Raw genomic sequence first — 18468 nt, 5'->3', positions numbered from 1 at the left:
ACATGCGCCGGTGGCGGGAAGTATTCGGAAATAGTGAAAATAGAATGTGTAAATGGAGCTGTGTGGAAATGACCTGGTCATGTAGTTTAAACCTTTTATTGTTTAGTTTAGCCTTACCATTATATTTTTAACGTTCTTGCTAACCTACAGTACAATGGTTCAAATAATCATAAGGTAAGAATGGTTCATTAACACTAACCTTAAGCTCAACCTTACTAATACCTAGTAGAGGTGCAGTTCTGTTGATTTATATGCAGGCTCGTTCAGGTTTTTCAACGTTATTTCCGATAAACATTATGTCCAGGGAAGAGTAATTATTATAAGAGTATTTATCTGTGTGAAAATGAATGACGTTACATACTAAACTAAAGGTGTTGGTTGCTAAACGTTTTGCTACATTGTCTGTGATGTTTACGTCCGCTAGTATTTAACTATACGTTGCTGTAAAATGTGAAAGACGGTGGATTTTGTCATGGCATTTCGACGCTTGACTGACGTTAAGAGAGCAACGCCAGTCAACGCTGCAGCAGGAGATACTGGGACTGTATCTGTGAGCGCGCTGTCTTACCGGTGTCGTGCCAAAAAATGCTCGTCTGTCAGAAAGTGTCCACTGGAGCGCGCACAGCCTGTTAAAGTAGTATCTCAAGGTTTATCTACGACTACAGCTGATTACGTCGGTATCAAACCGTCATAACGTGTAAAAACTGTCCACTAAATATATCCCCGTGGTAATAGCGATGTTTTGTCTTTATAAAATGTGAATGTTTGAGGAGATTTTACCTAAATAACAGTAATAACAGTCAGAGGAACTATGTATTTAAACGTGTTTGTCATGAAGCTCAAAGTGGACACATTATTGTATCTTTCTGTTTGTAAAGGTTTCCATTCGTCTGAATGGGTTTCATATGCCTGATACTGTGCTTCTGTCTGCTTGAAACTACTGACAAAATATATAATAAAATTTAAAAAAACCCGTCTAGGTATAGAAAATGAACAAATGGACTGGATGGTTTATGCTGCAGTGCACAGAGTCCCTGACTCAATACAACTTTATTTTATATGTAGTCCCCAACCAGTCGTTTCAAGCAGACAGAAGAACAGTATCAGGCATATGAAACACATTTAGACGTATGGAATCTTTACAAACCAAAAGATATAATAACGTGTTTCTGACGTACTATCACTTTTTGGCACGACACCGGTTTCACACTGCAATATTTGGTGCGTTGAACTCAGTAACCAGGTTACAGCCGGCTTTTTCGAGAAAGTCGAATTCCTAAGTGGAATGTAAACAGGAAACCTGGTTACTGTAATCGGGGTAGGGAATTAGAGAAACCTGATTTCCTGAAGTACATTTTTCTGATAATTCTCACTACTCTAACATAAGCACATAACTGGCCACTCTATTACCATCAGTAGTGTTGGTGAGATGAAACTTTATGAAGCACTGGAGCTTTCCATCCAGTTGGTTCACTCATGGGCCAAAGCTTTATGGTGCTTCGTTTGCTTTACTGTGCCATCAAGTGGACAATAAATGTGAAACAGGCAGAGTAATTTTAATGACCCCATTGATTTCATGTGTGAAGCTTTAAATTGAATAAATTAATGTTTGTGATGCCCATAAATTATGAACCTTTTATAGGGTGTCTGTCTTTTATGATACTACCTCAGGGTCTAAAAGGAAAATGGAAACAGATCTCACACCAAACCCACAAACTATTTCATGAATCAGTCACATGGTACGGCCGGCTAACAACGGCACATACGTCATCAACACAAGCCTCGATACGTGATCTTCCCAGATTACTTGTCATGCTTCGAAGCCATGGCACAGTGGGACACATCACTATCAGCTGAGAAGAGCAGCCAGTTAAAAAGAAGATGCTGCCACGTTTTTAAATCAAGCCAGCCAAAGTCCAACTAAAACTGAAACCAACAAAAAGTGCCCCCTACACGCCTAAATACAATTTCCCCCCCATCCATGTATAAATGAAAAATATAAAATTTACAGAATATGTGAACCATGTTCCAATCAGATTACTCTTTCACTGTGTGTAAACTTAGATTTACAGTAGCCTGGTTACTTAAGTGCATGTAAGCATGGAGATTTAATTTGTCTAGCATCTTTATGTTACATTACATCTAATGTTATATACTCTGGCAGAGGCAGTGTGGATGGCAGCAGTCCTCCAGAATGGCTGCTCGTGGAGCTGCAGGGCGAGATGGTATCCAGACACAACTCTGGTCTGGCAGGAAATGTGATGGGAGACCTGCTCTACACCAAAGAGGTAAAGAAAAGACCAAGTTTGTTTTTCAGATACTATGTGGCAAAAGTAAAATAGTGAGTTCAGTTCTAAAGCAGTATCCAGGCTGAAGTCGTATTTGTACTAGTGTCATCGCATATATCCATCCATCCCATCCATCTTCCTCCGCTTATCCAGGGCCTTGTTGTGGGGGCAGCAGTCACAAGAGACACCTCCTTCAGCTCTTCAGGGGAATGCCAAGGTGTAGTAGTCCCTCCAACGGGCACCTGGGTCTTCCCCTGTACATCGATCACATTACTGCTGCCAATGCACTGATCCGTCTGTCAGTCTCACACTTTATGTTCACTTACTCATATACAAGACCTCAAGATACTTAAACCCCTCCACTTGAGGCAGGATCTCTTCACCTTTTACTGGTTATGAACCATGGCCTCAGACTTGGAGCTGCTAATTCTCATGCAAGCTGCTTCGCATTCTGCTGCAAACTGCCCCAGTACACGCTGAAGTTCCTAGCTTGAAAAAGCCAACAGCTGCATAATATCATCTGCAAAAAGCAGGAAAATTCTGTGGTCCCCAAACCAGACTCCCTCTGGCCCCACCTAGACATCCTGTGCATGAAAATAATGAACAGAACCCCCAGTGATCCACCTGTAGTTGGAACACATCTGTCAACATCAGTGACATTGTCCCTGATCTCTGCAAAGGCAAACTATGACAGCCCCACAAAGTCCAGAGAATTAAGGTCCTCCTGGTGAAGCTCATCTAACCCTGGTGCCTTGCCATAGAGGAGCTTACGCTCTACCTCAATGACTTCAGCCAGGTTGATGGACAAACCCGCCTCCGAGTCCCCAGGCTCTACTTCCTCTGCAGAAATCATGTCAACGGGGTTGAGCAGATCCTCAAACTATTCCTTCCACTGTCCATCAATTTCCACTGTCTAGGTCAGCAGCTCCCCACCTTCACTGTTAACAGTGTTAGCAGAGCATTGTTTCCCTTTCATCAGGCGCCAAATGGTGTGCTAGAATCTGTGATTTGGTGCTATAAAAATAAAATTGAATTGAATCTTTCGAGGCTAACCTTTCATGGCCCTGCTGAAATCCTCCAAGGTCAGAGGTTTTTCTTCTGTGGCTACCTGGACACTTGACCTGCCAATACAAACTGCCTCACAAGTCACACAAGCCACCACCAGGCCCAGTAAGACTCCTACTTCAGCTTGACAGCATCCCTTACTTCATCACATATATGGCTACTGCAAAAACATTGTAAAGTATCAGGATATAGTCTAAAACGAACTAATGTAGATGCAAATCTACAGTGCGTCTCTCTGGAGCAGGACGTGACATTAATAGTGGGACAGTGTAGGGCTTCACGTTGGTGCCGTTAGAATAGAATAGTAAATAGTGAAAATACTCACTTTGAAACCTCTGCCAGACGTTCAGCTGACTCTTCATCCCAGTGTCATTTTACACAGCTGCTTTTCTTCCTTTCTCCCCCAGGGGGTGCCAGTGCTCATTGTAGGACATCATATTCTTTATGGGAAGCAGGTCAAACTGGAGAAACCTTTCGCTGTCCTCACCAAGCATTCCAGCCATTCGCAGGATAATCTCAGTGGCCAAGACAACGACAATAGCATCGCGGATGTCACACAGGTACCCGTGGAAAAGGACCAGCAAGGCTCCACTAGCACCTCTTACTCTGTGACTGCCCTCATCAAACGGAAGCTGATCTTTAAGACTCGCCCCAAACCCATCATCACCAACGTACCTAAGAAGGTGTAGTGTGACCATTTCCTCACTCAGCCAGAGATGTTGTGTGATGGTAATAAGACTTTAATGAGGCTCCTCACAAGTATGGATGAACGTTTTTATAGAACATTTCCAACCCAGTGACTAAATGCAAGAATCCAGATGCATTGGATATGAGCAGGACAGGGCAATATCTATATCTAGGTATTATCTGTACTACTGTTTCAATGAAATTAAGTATTGGGGTTAACTATTATTAAGGGTGCATGACTATGTATAAGTATGTAGACTGTATTTTCAAAGTTGGTTTTGAACATCTGTCCTGCATAACACACTAAACAATATGCTAGATAAACAGGACTAGCTAAACACCTTTGCTATCTTCATACTACTTATTTGGTTGCTTAGTGTTTTCAGTCTGTCTTTTGAAGACACGCTTTCTTACAGGTTTTCATCTCTCTGCCCAATTGCACCTGCTGATCACCTTTACATTTGTTAACTATGCCCAAGTTGGGCTGATTGAATTCTGGTCTGTTTTAGACAAGGATGCATAGAAAACACGATTAAATAAAAAGTGAATGAAAATTGCTGCTGTTTTCCATAAATTCCCAATCACCTTATAAAATGTTGAAGATTCTCAGCAATCCAGGTGAAGTTATGTGGAAGTTTAGTCACGACAACTGGACTATATATTTTTTGCACCTGCCCCTCAGACAGCCTGTGCTCCCTGTTACAGTAACTACTCTCACCAGTTACCTTGGCTTTGAAGAGGGAACCATTTATGAGAAAGGGCATTGGAGTTGGTTCTGCAGATTCCTAAAAAACAAGGTCCAATGGTTCAGAGTCAGTAGTAAGAGATACACAGGCATACAAAGCAACTTAGACGCAGTGTGGACCACAATCCCTCTGACTCTTACTGAAGCTAGGTCATTACTTGACAATTAATGGGAAAACATTTTAGAGGATTTATGCAGCATTAATGTTATTATTTTGTTCTAAAACATCCAGCATGTTGCCAGAATATGTACAGTGTGTATAAATGTGTTTTGTTTGGTGGAGACAGCTCCCATGTTGAGGTGTAACCTCACAAGTTAAAAGGCACCTTGTTAGTATGTGGTGACTGAAGGGGCTGATTCATTCAGCTGCTGTAAAGCTCCCATATGCACATGCATCTAGAACAATGTCGTTAGTCAAAGCTCAGCTATTTAATGTGCGACTGACGTTTCTCCTTAACTACAGCTGCTCTCGGCGCTGGTTTGGAATGGAATTAGTTGAATCGGCCACCGAAAGTCACCACACCAGTATCTGCACCAGAGTATTATGTTTAAATATGGCAATGTTAAAACCTTATTAATCTAGGCTTTTATTCTTGAAAATGTACTTCTCTGCAAATAAAAAATAAAATACACTGAACAAAAGGTGAAAATCAGACATAGCATGAAGAAAATGTCAACGCACTCACTGAAATCATAGAGAACATTCTCTGTTTGGTATGAATGGAATGATTGTGTCCAAAACAGGAAGTATTATTAATGACTGGGGAAAATTCCAGTTTTCTGTGAAACCCAGAAAGGGAAATGGCAGATGACCATTAAACAACTTGTGTTACAGCTTGACCATCAGGCAGGTCATTTACTTTTAATGCACATGTACAGTATGTGTTCTTTCTGAACCTTCACTTTGAAGTCACTCAAAAAAACAACAGACAAACAAAAAAGCAATACAAACAATAACTTAAATAGTAGAAAGAAGAAATGTCTTTTGTTGCCATGATCATAATTGGTGCTGATGATGTTCACACAACTATTTTTAGAACAATTTATCTGATCTGACAGTGAAAGAAAGTCTCAAGTCTCACTTCAGAAGAAACCTCTTTGGTCTTCAGTCTTTGCTGTGTAGTTGATGTACAGAATGAATTAATATGTTTACATTTAGTGTAAAAGGACACACATTATTAGTGTTACATAGACACAATTTGGCACCATTACAATACATAAAAGTAACCATATGAAAATCATTGAACAAAACCACAACCCACTGGTGACAGGATACTGAGAATTGGGACAGTAAGTTATTCATTTGCCCAAACAGCACCGAAAATAATACATGGTTCAAAAATGTTAGAATGATGTCAGAGCAGAATATTAACCAAACAAACTGTCTCAGTCTCAGCCCTGGAAACATCCACACCAGTCCATTCAGCTGCAAATAGTCAGGACAAGGAAACTTCTCATATTCTCTGCATTTCTAATGGCTGAAAATGGATAACTCTCAGCCACTGTCTCTCTCACAGGGATCAGTCTGAATTTATCTTGATACCCATATGTCTTTGTAACTCAAAAGCTATTGCTTCACGGCCATACAGCACAGCAACTAATAACTGCATTCTCACTTGGGGGAAATAGGCCATTTGGTTTTAGTAAGGGGTGGTCCCTTTGAGTCTGACTCAAAAAGTACACAGCAGAAATAAAGTGTGTTTAAGTATGTTGAAGTAGAGCCTGTCACCTATTGAAGAAACAACGCACTGTGTATACAACCCCAAGTTTCTGAAAAAAGGAAGCCAACTTAACATCTCCGACATTAGATTTTGTGACTTTTCAGACATCTTATCTCCCCCAAAAAACAGAGAACAACAAATCTAGCCACTTTCTGGTCAGACTTCTGTGTACTTTTCTTTACACTAAAGTCATTAGTCATTAGAAAAAAAATGTGAATTAGCTAACACAATCAATTAGTTATCCACTCGCTAGAGTTTGATTTTTATTTATTTACTATTTTTAATAATTAATAATAATAATGACATACTTTACTGATCCCTTGGGAAAATTGTGGTTAACCATACATTACATATTGGCGCTACTACAGGATTTCAATGTCTTGTCCAAGGTCACCTCGAGAACCGGTCAGGAAGAACCGGAAGTCAAACCACTAACCATGGAGTTCATAGATGACTGCTCTACCAAATGTATTTAAAAATATAAAGCTATCTAAAGTTACATCATCATTTGACATATTGCTACTGGATGCAGTTGTAGATGGTAGAAGGAAGTTGCACCTGATGGACACCCCTAGCTCTCTTGTGTTTGGAAACTGAGGGGTGCAAGGTATTCATATGGTTGCAATATTTAGTCTTACCACTAGATGCCTCTAAACCTTACACACGGCACCGTAAGTTGTGTTGTGCAGAACACAAAACTAAATTTTCATATTAACTTTGCTGACTGTTTACTGTTCATTGTTATTGTCACAGTTACATTGAGACGTTATCTAGAACAGTGTGTTTTGACTCACGAACAACTCCTATTTTCTTCAATCTCTCTACTTTCCCCCTACAGTTATTTCTGTACTTCAGCAGTATACAGTAGAACCATAAATCATCATCAGTGAACATTTCTATTCTCACGCTGACATTTTTAACTTATAACTTTAACAAGTCTTAGTCCCTAGTCCATTCTCTAGTCCACTTCTAAATTGTACTTTAGTGACCATTTCAGACACACTTCTAAATCGATTCCCAAAGATCTCTATGTCTGTCATTCTTATTTTGTCCTTTTTCTTGCTTTATATTTATTAAAAGCACATACTGCACCCCTTTGTCACAGTTTTACAGCTAAACTGTTCCCACAAACTAAAATATTATTCTGAGCTTGTCAAACACTACATAACCTGGATCAGTTCCTTTTGGTTTGTGAAGCACCAATGAAAGTCATATAAACAGAGGAGCTGTACGAATCCACTCAGTAATCCACAACTGGATTAGGTTCCTGCTGCTCAGATTTCAGATTCACACCTTTATAGCACCAGTGATGAAGATGTGAGTGTGTTCCTGGTTCACAGCTCATCACTCTAGCAGCACACAAGGTCAACAGACCACTGCTAGAATCATACTGCAGTGAGACTCTGTGTAAATGTCCTACTAGTCTCTGGTAACAGATTTATGCCTCTGCATATGGCAGGTGATACTGTTCTTCTCTCTTGTTACACCGTTTGGCTACAATTGCCAGGTAGAGCACCAGCAGAATGAGCCAGTAACAGGCGTAAAGTATTGTCCCTGCAATCAGTAAGGCTTTTTCTGTCTCACTGAATGGCTCCTGTGTTTCACAGTAGATTGTATACACCACACCTCCAAGCAGCACCATTGCCCACACTGTGACAGGCACAGCGCCAATTAAGTTGACCACAATCTTCTTGCGGCCTGAAGTTCCCCATCCAGCCTTGTTGATGGTTAGCAATGCAAATATTTTGGCAGGGAGCAAGCTGGACATGTAGAGCAAAGAATAGAGTGACATGAAGATCATGACCAAGCTGCCACGCAAGAAACAGGCATAGGTGGCCTTAACCATCCCAACCAACTGGACAGTCAATAAGAAGAGCAGAATGTTCCACAGCCTTCCACGGTAGAAGAGATGAATGACCGTGGCAACCAAGAAGAACGGGAAGAAGCCTGTCACCACGGACTCATAGGTCATCCAAAGGCTATGCTTGTGGAACCACAAGGCATTGTAGAGCCACTCACGGAAGTAGGACTTGCTCCATCGAGTTTGCTGGTTGAGCCAACGCAAATATTGTGTTGGAGTTTCAGTCTGGCACTGTGACCGCGCTGTGAATTTCGTCTTGTAACCAAAGCTGAGCACCCGGTTGGTGAGGTGGCGGTCATCACCAAAGCTGCACTTGGAGCCTAGAAAGGTCTGGTGGTACCAGGGCTCCAGGAAGCGCTGGAGCAAGGAGTTCCTGTACATCCCCAAGGGGCCACTGATACATTGGACACATCCAAAATATGACTGGCAGGCCCGCTCAATGTTGAAGGCCATCCAGTACCGTACGCTGCTGAGGAAGGAGATCCACGAGTCATACTTGTTGAGAATCTGGAAGATAGAAAATGTAGAGAAGGGAATCAGAAAAAAATCAAGAAAGAAAAAGCTTTCAGAATGTGAGCTTTCAGTCAAATCTCTTTTGGATTTCATGACTGAAAATGTAGAGTTTTCTTTACCTGTACATCTCCACCAACTCCTCCCACCATTGAATCTTCCTCAAGGATCTTCAGCATTTCTATGGTACATGCTGGGTCTAGAACTGTGTCTGAGTCACACACCTGGAAAAGGACACAACAAACACACAGGGACTAATAAAGACAAGAATCACACAATGACTCAAAAGTATACAGCCATGGGTCAAATTAAGACTGCAGGTGTTGGAGAACACAGAGCAGTGCTGATGCTAAATTACATGAGAGAAATAAGAGGCTGCTGAAGGAGATCCCAGCTGGTTTGTTGTAACAGCTCAGCAAGGACACAGGGGACTTGCTACAGCTGGCTATGAAGAGTGCCTGGGTTGTCCAGTGTGGGTCAATTGGTTTGGAATGCAGATAAGTCTTTATAAGTGATCCAGTGTTGATTTTCAATTAACTTTGAAGGACATTCCATAATCCATATTTACCAATTAGTACCTAATAGTAAATGTATCTAACCAAATATAATGGTACTCACATTAGTGACTTAGTAACAGTATGCAGACATTGCATTTGGACATCTACATGTGCCAGGGCAGAAGACTTTGTATATTTATGTATATTTCTGACCTCAGCTACACACACTCAAGTTCAGAATTGTATTGGTGTTTAATAAAAATGTTTTATTGATTTATTGTCTTATTGTATTATTTTTTGTTTATTTGATTTACTGTGAGAAAACCTCCTATAAAAAATAATGGTCTAGCACCTTTCTACCTTATCTTACCCAAAAGACTTTACAATGTTGTTTCTCGGGAAAAAGTACAGTTTGAGTGCTGCCTTGAATCAGGAAATGTCAGTCTGTCTGCTCTCTATTGGTCGTTTCACTGCTTTAGTTCAGGCAAAAATATCTCAATAACTTGATTGCTATTGCATTTTATACAGACATTCGTGGTCCCCAGAAGAAGTATCCTAATAACTTGGATCACCCCATGGTTTGGTGTTGATATCCATGGTTCCCTGATGATGTATCTTACTGACATTGATGACAATGAATTAAACTGTCTCAACAACTACTGGATGAATTGTGTTCCATACATTCTTTATCCCAATGGGATGAATTATAAATACTTTTGTAATCCTGCCTTTACAATCTTTGTACAACTTTGCAATCATCGGCACAGATAATGGTACAGAATGGTACAGAAGCGTAATAGTTTTGTTTTTTTTTTATCAGTAGAAAAGTGCCAAGGCTTACTGGTTAATTGTTGTTGTCGACCATTTACTCAGATACTGTCTGCCAAGCCCTGAACAGCAAATACACTACAAGCAGTAGGGTATGCACCTGCATGGAATCAACAAGTGATTTCATGCAGATGCATAGTATATTTGTGCTGTAAAGGAAATGGACATTTGGTTCTTGTGAACCCACAGTGTCCCTAAAATCAGAGAATAGTCATGTTGGAAGACCAAACGTCTAAACATTATGTTGAGGTTTTAGAAAAAATGTCTTACAAACATGTACAGTTTAACAATAGACTGGGGTGGCTGTGGCTCAATAGGTAGAGCAGTTGACTGCCAATCACAGGTGGTTCGTCACATGCCAAAGTGTCCTTGGGCAAGATAGTTGCCCCCGGTGAGTCAGGTCAGCTGTATAGCAGCTCTGCCATCGGTGTGTGAATTTGTGTGTGTGAATGGGTGAATGAGACGCAATGTAAAGCGCTTTGAGTACCAGCTAGGTAGAAAAGCGCTATGTAAGTGCAGAACATTTACCATTTACCATTTACTCCAGATGAGGATTATTAAGACTATTTAGAGGTTTCACACAAGACATTATCCAGCTATTTTCACTGGCTTATAAGGGCTCATGTACATAATTCTATATACAGTTATATTTGTAAGGTCTCAACCTTAGGCTATACTATAAAATGTCATGAGATAACTTTTGTCCTTATATATATATATTTATATATATGATATGATTTTTTTCTGTTTCTGTGGCTCTTACCTGCACATAATCCACACTGTCCCCCAGTGCTTTAAAGGCAGTATACATCACTTCTCTTTTCCCTCCCCACTCTTGCATGATACATGAGTAGCGATTGCTTCTGACCAGCCGAGTTACTCGAGCTGCCTCCTCCTTGTGCACTGCGCTCCTCTCTCCACCTCCAACACCTCCCTGTCCACTACCATCACTGTGAAAGTTTCCCTTCCACACCATACAGCCGGCCTGCTCAGCCCCGCCCATCACCTCCTGGAAAATATCCATCATATAGCGGTCCTCAGGCCGGTTCCCATCCACCACCAGCACCACCTTCAGGCCAGGGAAGGAGATCCGGCGCACGCTGCGTAAGCACTTCCTCAGATAGTCTGGGTCTTCCTGGTAGGCGGCAATACAGAGAGCCACGGAGCGACGGAGGTGCTGAGGCCGGGCAGGGCTTCTCATGCGCCGATGCTCCAGAAAGGCAAACAGGCTCTGAAGGAAGAGGTGGAGGGAGAGGAAGGCACCATAGAGGCCAAAGGAGAGGTGGTGCTGCTCAGTGTGGATGAACTGGTAACCTTTAAAACAAACAAACATAGTGAGACTAAAAAAAGAATTTGTTGTTTTGTCATGTGCAGAATTCTCTGTCTGTGTATATATAATTGAAATTCACTCAACCTGTGACATAGGCCAGCAGGATAGTAAAGAGGACCACTGCAGCAAAAAGGGTGGTCACCACGATGTTCAGGATATTCCTGCAGCGAGAGGGCATCTGGAGGTGGATGCAGAAGTGACAGGATGAGAAGGAGGTACATTTTAGAGCATGCATGTCTTGGATAGAGAATTTGAAGAGCTACTTCTACCTTCTAAGTAATTGCACTTTTACTTGAGTGTTGCATTTGTGGCCCCCTACTGTACCTGGCTATTCAGTACATGAAAGAGTGCAGTATCAAAACTGGTATGACATACAGTACATGTGCAGTGAGACAGGGAGCTTACTACTACTACTACTACTACTACTACTACTACTACTGCTACTGCTACTGCTTTCAATAAAACTTTTACTGGAAGTATGACCACTAGTACAGCCCTTACTTTTATGGAATCTACTGCCTCTGCTTTGTCTACCGATAGTATACTCTGTATACAGTAATACATTGAGAGTATTTGCATTTTGGTAGCTTTCAACAAAGCAACGTGCACTTAGCAGTTTAAGTGCAGTCTTAGAGACAATTCACCAACTTGACTGGATGAGCTGGGGGTCGAACTGCTAACCCTGCCGTTAGTGAGTAACCGGCTCTACCTCTCTAGTTGGTATTTGGGACAAATTTTATTGCCATTTACTCACTTACAGTGAAAACTTAAGAGTTGAAAACCGCCTGATCATTTGTTCTCCTCTCCTGTCCTTCATCCCCACCCTCCCCCGTTCTCCTCTCCCCTCACCCCTCCTTCCACCAGCCCCTTTGGAACTGCCTTCTTCCCTCTCTCTGGGTTAATAGCTCTAATTAAAGGCCAGCTGGGGTTTGGCCAGTCTTCAGGACGGGTCAAAACAGAGGAACAATTCTGTCCTTTCATTCATGAAATTACCTCCTGCCCCCACCTGGCCAGGTTCACTCAGGAGAGACATATCTATATTATTACAAGAAGCTCTGTGGGACACACTGGCACAGACAGATTTATCTCCCTGTCTGAGTAGACGTAGAGATGTAAATGCTAGCAGTGAATCAACAGACCTACACTAGACGCTACATGACAGACAGGCTTTCCAGGAGAAACTGTGCCATTCAGGTTCACTCAGAAAAGGGGATTTTGAAAGAACAGGTTTTGGAACGTGCACAAAACATTTTTTTCTCAAACTCTCTTTTCATGTGTCATTTTAGGTTCTTCAGGATAATCTCAAAACCACAAGAGCCTCTTCCCTGATTATTCTGGGATACTGTTCTGTAGCTAATGCTATAGTTGTCTTTGTGTCTTTGTGGATAAGAGCGTCTGACAAATTTATAAAATCAGCACATAAAGTGACATGTTAAACCTTAAAGTCTCAAGGGTTCCATCCTAAAGAAATGACTTTAATACATAAATAATTCTAATTAAATGCTCTATATTTCCCCAATATTTCCTTTGGTAGAGTGTCACAAGGTCAAATATTACACTGGCACAATATGGATTGCCTTTTTACCTCTGATGGAAATAAAGGGGGGAAAAAACTGCATCTGTTCATCTAAGGTGGATTATACCAGCAGGCTAAGGCAGTGTGGCCTGAATGCCCTGGGGCCAAAGAAAGATAAGTGGACAGTAGCATTGACTGTTTGATTAGAGGGCCACAGACACCAGAAGGGCTTGTTGGCAGGATGGGAGCCAGGATTAGCTAGACAACCGAGGAGGGGGCATGAACAATTAGTCACATCTGCCGTACTATTGCACTTGTACTTTTACAACTGCAGCATCGTGACTACCTGGTGTTTCACTTAACAGTCAATGAACTGCATTTGACAAAGTGAATAAAAATGAGTAATGTTACTGGATATGAATAGTAAATGAAGATACAAGCCAGTCTTTGTCGGAGCTCAGAAAGGATGTGGTTTTCTTTCAAAATGGGATTAACAGTGAAGTAACAGCACTAACACAACCTCTAGAGGCAAGTTTTGACTTGAACAGAAATCCACAGAAACTGATTCACACATCATCAAAATTATGAAAGTTACCATTAACCTTGTCATCACAAAGAAATCTTGCAATCTTCAATATGATCTCAGTCGTTCTTGGAAAGAATCACATTGCCAAGTAGACGTGGTAAAAAAAAAAAAAGGACACCTGGACATCCTAACAGAATCCTGAGGCTTGAATTTCGGGCTTTAAATTTCACCCACGCATCCAGTGTGATGATGTGGTAAGTATATTAACAAGCCTGTGTACAAGTATCTCGAGTCTACGTCCAGGTCCGGATTAGAATCCATGTTTAGACTTTAGTTGTCAAGGACCACTGGGCCATCATTTTACAAAGGATCCAGGATACAGATAATTCCAATTTTCCAACAAGATGCAGTTGAAAAACAAGATAACAAAACAGTAATTCCAAAATTAATTGACAAGTAAAAAAAAAATCAATCCCATCAGTAACACTGTTGCCCAGTTGTATCCCATTAGTGGCAGAGACACTGAATGGGCTGAGAGTTCAGGTGAGGAGTTGGGGAGGAGCTGGAATGATGGGTCTGGCTGTGGGACAGGGACTTTTACCCAGCTGAGGGAGAAGGAACAAGGGAGGGGTGGGAAAATAGGTTTGAAAAAGAGATGTTGGGTGATTCATGAGGGTGGGAAGTTAGGAAACAAGAAATGAAGGAGACAGTTTCCAAAGTATTGGATAGTAACATGCACATGGTGCAAAAAATCAACCAGCTGTTAATTGTTGAATATCCAGATCTCAGAGGTCTTTAGAAAAATGATTGCGACTGACGAGAGTGGGGGCAACATGAATGTCCTACATTTCAGAATCAGCTGACATTACCTGTAGGCCTAGGCCTAGTGTGCTCTAGATCTGCTTTTCTTTTGTAGTGTGTGTTACATTTGGATTGCTTCACTGCTGTCAGAAGCAGTGTTATTGAAAACACAGCATCTAAAAAATATTGGCTCATTAAACGTCAAACTAATAGTAATTGTAGAATTTTATTTTCTATCTACCCTTTTATAGTTAGCAGAGGTATTCGAAAGACGATGTAACAGTGTTTAGGACTTTGGAGGCTCGAAGAAGTTTCAGTCATGTACATCACATGAAACTGATTAAACCCCAACCCTTCCACAGTAATCATTGAGATGGGTGCTGAAGAACAGCAATAAGAGAAAAGGAAGGATGGGTTGAAACTCAACTGGGCATCTCACCCAATGCACAGTATTTAGGGCTCAATGTAAATTTCCTCTCTTATTGTGTCATGCAATCAAAGATGCCCTTCACACACTACCTTCCCAATGTTCATCTGGGGACAGTTGTATCATTCGGACTTTGATTGTTTAGTTGGGGAGGTGGTAACCAGGGTGTGTAGCTCCAAGCTTACATCAGCTGACAAAGCAATGGTTTTCTGCACCTTCACAGGCTGGTGGGAAAAAGTCCTTTTGGGCAAAAGCAGGTATTCTGAACAAGTAGAGGAATCTATTGATGAGGGGAAGAGTGAAGACACTTGTGTGTGGACACTTCACTCTCACCTGGTGGAACAAATTTGGCAGAGAAATAACCAGGCAGGTGCAAAGATGTCTTCACCATGCAGGAAAACACATGTTGTCGCATGCAAATGCACTGCTGGGTAACTCATTTATGGCCAGATGTTCTGCTTCATGTTTTCCACCTTTCAGTCTAATCTCCTCAGTCAGAGAACGGGAGCAGGGTTTGTCACTGGTTTCGATAGCGCCTGGGTCCATCCAAGCACTGGATAGCAGCGATAATTCAGTTTGGTGAGTGATCCATCTCCCATCATAGTAGGTGTCCTATCTTATCAGCCTTTTAAGCACATTGAAGCACTGCACAAGACTGCAGTGCTGTTGGCCCCAAACACAGCTAAGAAGTCCACCACCACCTGCTGCGTCTTGAAATGAAAATGCGTTTGCGTTACACCTACACTTTTATGTTATGCGTTTGATTGCTTATAGATTAAACTTTGCATTCCTAAGTGGTGAATAAGTTGTTTCCTCCCTTCAAATTAGTCTTTGTTTAATTTTCTTTATAGTAGTCTGTTTTCTTATGACATTAGTTGAGTTTATCCACATTTAATAGCATCAGTTGTAGCTAGGATATCTACTTCACTGTATGGGCAAGTGAGCTGTCAAATACCAGCAGGTTCCAAATAAAAGCGTGCCAGAGCGAGCAGGTCCAACATGGCAGTGACGGCATGGAAAATCTGCTGGGCCAGTGATGTCTTTGAAGAAGCCAAAACTGTCCCACTGAGGGGCTCCTGTCAACTGTTTCCTAACGGTTACTGTCTGCCTCCACAGAAGGAAAAGGCTCACATGCCAAGAGGCCACACACACACACACACACAAATAAAAAACACACATGCAGAAATAATGTACATGCAGCCCATACTGAAGGGCAGGCAGCATACATACACACACACACACATACACACACACACACACACACACACACACACACACACACACACCTTTTCTTTAGCTTTCACTGAGTCATTTTACAGCTTTTCTTAGCAGTCAATGCAAGAATGAGCAGCAGTTTTAGACCGTCTTTAGTCCAGTCCAAGGGATTCGTTGACTCACTCACACATAAACTCACAGTGTCAGGGCAGAAAAAATATTTTCTCTTGCTCGCATTGCAAACACCTTCACCACACAAGCCTGAACACACTTGACTCTTTGTCCTGGATTTTCAAACTAAGCTTTAAGGTTGCTCATTACACTTTTTCCAAACTTTCTATTCACTGTCTGTCCCTCTTCAACATGTGTCTTCTCATTTTAATTTATTTGTTCTTTTCCCCCCAAATCTTTCCATCTGCCTGACGAACCTGAAGCATAACTGAAATGTAAAAGTCTCATCAGAGTTCCACTCTAGAATCAGGTATGAATGCTATACCAGGTCTTTGTAGAAGCATGTCTCATCTTCCTTACATCACCTGTCTTACATTAGAATGACACAGTGTCTTAGTCAAATGCAGATTATTAAAAGTCTTACCTTCCTGACCCGGTGGACCCTCAGTCTTCGTCTCCCCCTCAGGACTCCCCCCAGATCTCCGTCTGCCTGGTCCGTCGGTCGAGCCAGGACGTCCAGCCCTCTCCTCTCCTCAGCACAGCATGCTCCTTGTTCCGTGCCCCCCCCCCCTTCACTAGCTCACACTACATCTTTATTCCAGCTTGCTTGCTTAATTCAGGAGATCCCACATCCAAAAATACAGCAGGCAGCTGAAACCCCCACCCTCCACCACTTGTGTGGACCAGCCTTCCTACTGCCTGCTCCTCCCTCCACCACCTTCTCCTCCCTCTGTCTACCAGGGCTGTACCAGGGCATGAAGCCCCCCCAGCTGTTATCAGAGGTGAGGGTGTTCAGCCTGCAGCTGATGCTGGTGCAGTCTTACATGTGTAGATTATAGGATGAGGGCAGCAGTTAGTCTGGTCTCTACCTCTCGTGCGCGCCATCCCGCCTCTTAATTTCCACCATGAGCTTGGGCCCAAAATGTTGAAGGAAAAAAGAGTGCCAAAGCAGGGAAGCAGGGTGTTTGACCCCCTCTTCGAGTCTGATTTCTTGTGGCTCCCTGCACTGACTGACTTCGTCCTGTCCTTCCTGCTGCAGTATCTGCTCCTCTCTGCATCCCCTGTTTGCTGCAGAGCCTAAATCCTTCTCTGCCTCTCTCCTCCTCACACACTCACACTGTCCCACCTGGCAGGCTGGCAGACCAACACTGCTGAGCTTCTCCTCCACAGCTCCTCTCTCTGTCTCATTTAACCCCCCTCACTTTGCCACTTCCCCCTCCCTTCGCTGGACACCCCAGCTAGCTCCCTCTCTTTCTGCATTGCAGCCAGCAGCCTCTATCAATGTAGCCCCCTCTCTTCTCCACCTCTCTGCCTGACTTAAAGCATCCTTTATGGGTTTATTTATCTACCCTCCCTCCCACCTCTGAGCCAAGCTGCTGACATCCTGCAGGTTCCATGACCACGGCCGGGCTGGCAGCTTAAGACAAACTGCATTACGCCTCTAAGAGTCGATACACAACTGCCAAAGCTGCTCAAACACATTCTAATTACATCAGGTAAGAGAATGCACCAGTCTAAATTAAACAGGGTTAACATGGTTCCACTCAGCTGCTTTCTCTGAATCCTATCCAACTCAGTGACTATGACACACAGGGAGATATACTATGAGACTGTGATAGAGACTGTGGCTTCAGCTCTCTCTATCTCTTGCTCTCTCTCTCTGGGAAAACTAACAAGATGCTCATATTAAAGGCTTTAAGAGAGGCCGGCAGTTAAATGAGTAAAAGGACTTTTCAATAACTCATTTCAAATTTTAAAATTAGTTGATGATCTGAATCATTTAAGTGTGTCTCACTTTAATGAAAACTAAAACTGCTGCATAGGTATAAGTGAGAAATACAGTACGTGTGTTTCTTGTTATTTAGTTGTACCAACTGTCTAAGTATATATTTAAAGAGATAATAAACAACCTAATTTAAGAATAAGACGATGCTGAATCTGTGGGGACAAAGGTTTTTAGTCCCAAGATTAAAGGCTTTGTCTTGAAAATAACATTTCCTACATTATTGGCTTGTCCTGTAGTTGATTTCTACGGGTAAATCTTTATCCCATGTTTGACCTGAATGAAATGTTGTAAAATAAACTTTGTGCTCGTAACACTGCAGAGTTCAGTGGCTGTAGTATGAGCACTATAGTGTTCCTGTGACAGAACCTCAGACAAAATGCCAGGTACATTCAAATCTGTGATCTAATTCAGCATTAGCTTTTCATTTGACATCAAAGTCTTTGTTACTTGCAGAAAGTGAAGTTAATGACTACGTGGACTATTAATTGACAATG

General features: G+C 42.0%; 2 protein-coding genes across 2 annotated transcripts; one reads left to right on the top strand and one right to left on the bottom strand.

Moving 5' to 3' along the window:
- Positions 1–25: 25 nt before the first annotated feature.
- chtf8 (CTF8, chromosome transmission fidelity factor 8 homolog (S. cerevisiae)) lies at positions 26–4594 on the top strand. Its single transcript, XM_026365753.1, has 3 exons — positions 26–174; positions 2165–2288; positions 3761–4594. Exons 1-3 carry the CDS (start codon positions 155–157, stop codon positions 4040–4042), a joined length of 426 nt encoding a protein of 141 aa, XP_026221538.1. The 5' UTR covers positions 26–154; the 3' UTR covers positions 4043–4594.
- Positions 4595–6831: 2237 nt separating this feature from the next.
- has3 (hyaluronan synthase 3) lies at positions 6832–16695 on the bottom strand. Its single transcript, XM_026365752.1, has 5 exons — positions 16613–16695; positions 11617–11710; positions 10966–11516; positions 9000–9101; positions 6832–8874 (listed from the first exon to the last, which is right to left on the bottom strand). The coding sequence occupies exons 2-5, from the start codon at positions 11708–11710 to the stop codon at positions 7945–7947; spliced, it is 1677 nt and encodes a 558-aa protein (XP_026221537.1). The 5' UTR covers positions 16613–16695; the 3' UTR covers positions 6832–7944.
- Between the last annotated feature and the right edge of the window lie 1773 nt (positions 16696–18468).

The sequence above is a fragment of the Anabas testudineus genome, chromosome 6 (assembly GCF_900324465.2).
Source record: "Anabas testudineus chromosome 6, fAnaTes1.2, whole genome shotgun sequence".
Lineage (NCBI taxonomy): Eukaryota > Metazoa > Chordata > Actinopteri > Anabantiformes > Anabantidae > Anabas > Anabas testudineus.
Note: the sequence above shows the minus strand (reverse complement) of the source record. Positions and strands in the feature narration are given on the sequence as shown.

Coding starts and splice junctions, on each gene's coding strand:
- has3 (XM_026365752.1), bottom strand. CDS start 11,710: ATGCCCTCTCGCTGCAGGAATATCCTGAACATCGTGGTGACCACCCTT. Junction 11,517..11,616: donor CCTGCTGGCCTATGTCACAG/GTTGAGTGAATT, acceptor TTTGTTTTAAAG/GTTACCAGTTCATCCACACT. Junction 9,102..10,965: donor ACAGTGTGGATTATGTGCAG/GTAAGAGCCACA, acceptor GTCCTTTTCCAG/GTGTGTGACTCAGACACAGT.
- chtf8 (XM_026365753.1), top strand. CDS start 155: ATGGTTCAAATAATCATAAG. Junction 175..2,164: donor ATGGTTCAAATAATCATAAG/GTAAGAATGGTT, acceptor ATACTCTGGCAG/AGGCAGTGTGGATGGCAGCA. Junction 2,289..3,760: donor ACCTGCTCTACACCAAAGAG/GTAAAGAAAAGA, acceptor TTTCTCCCCCAG/GGGGTGCCAGTGCTCATTGT.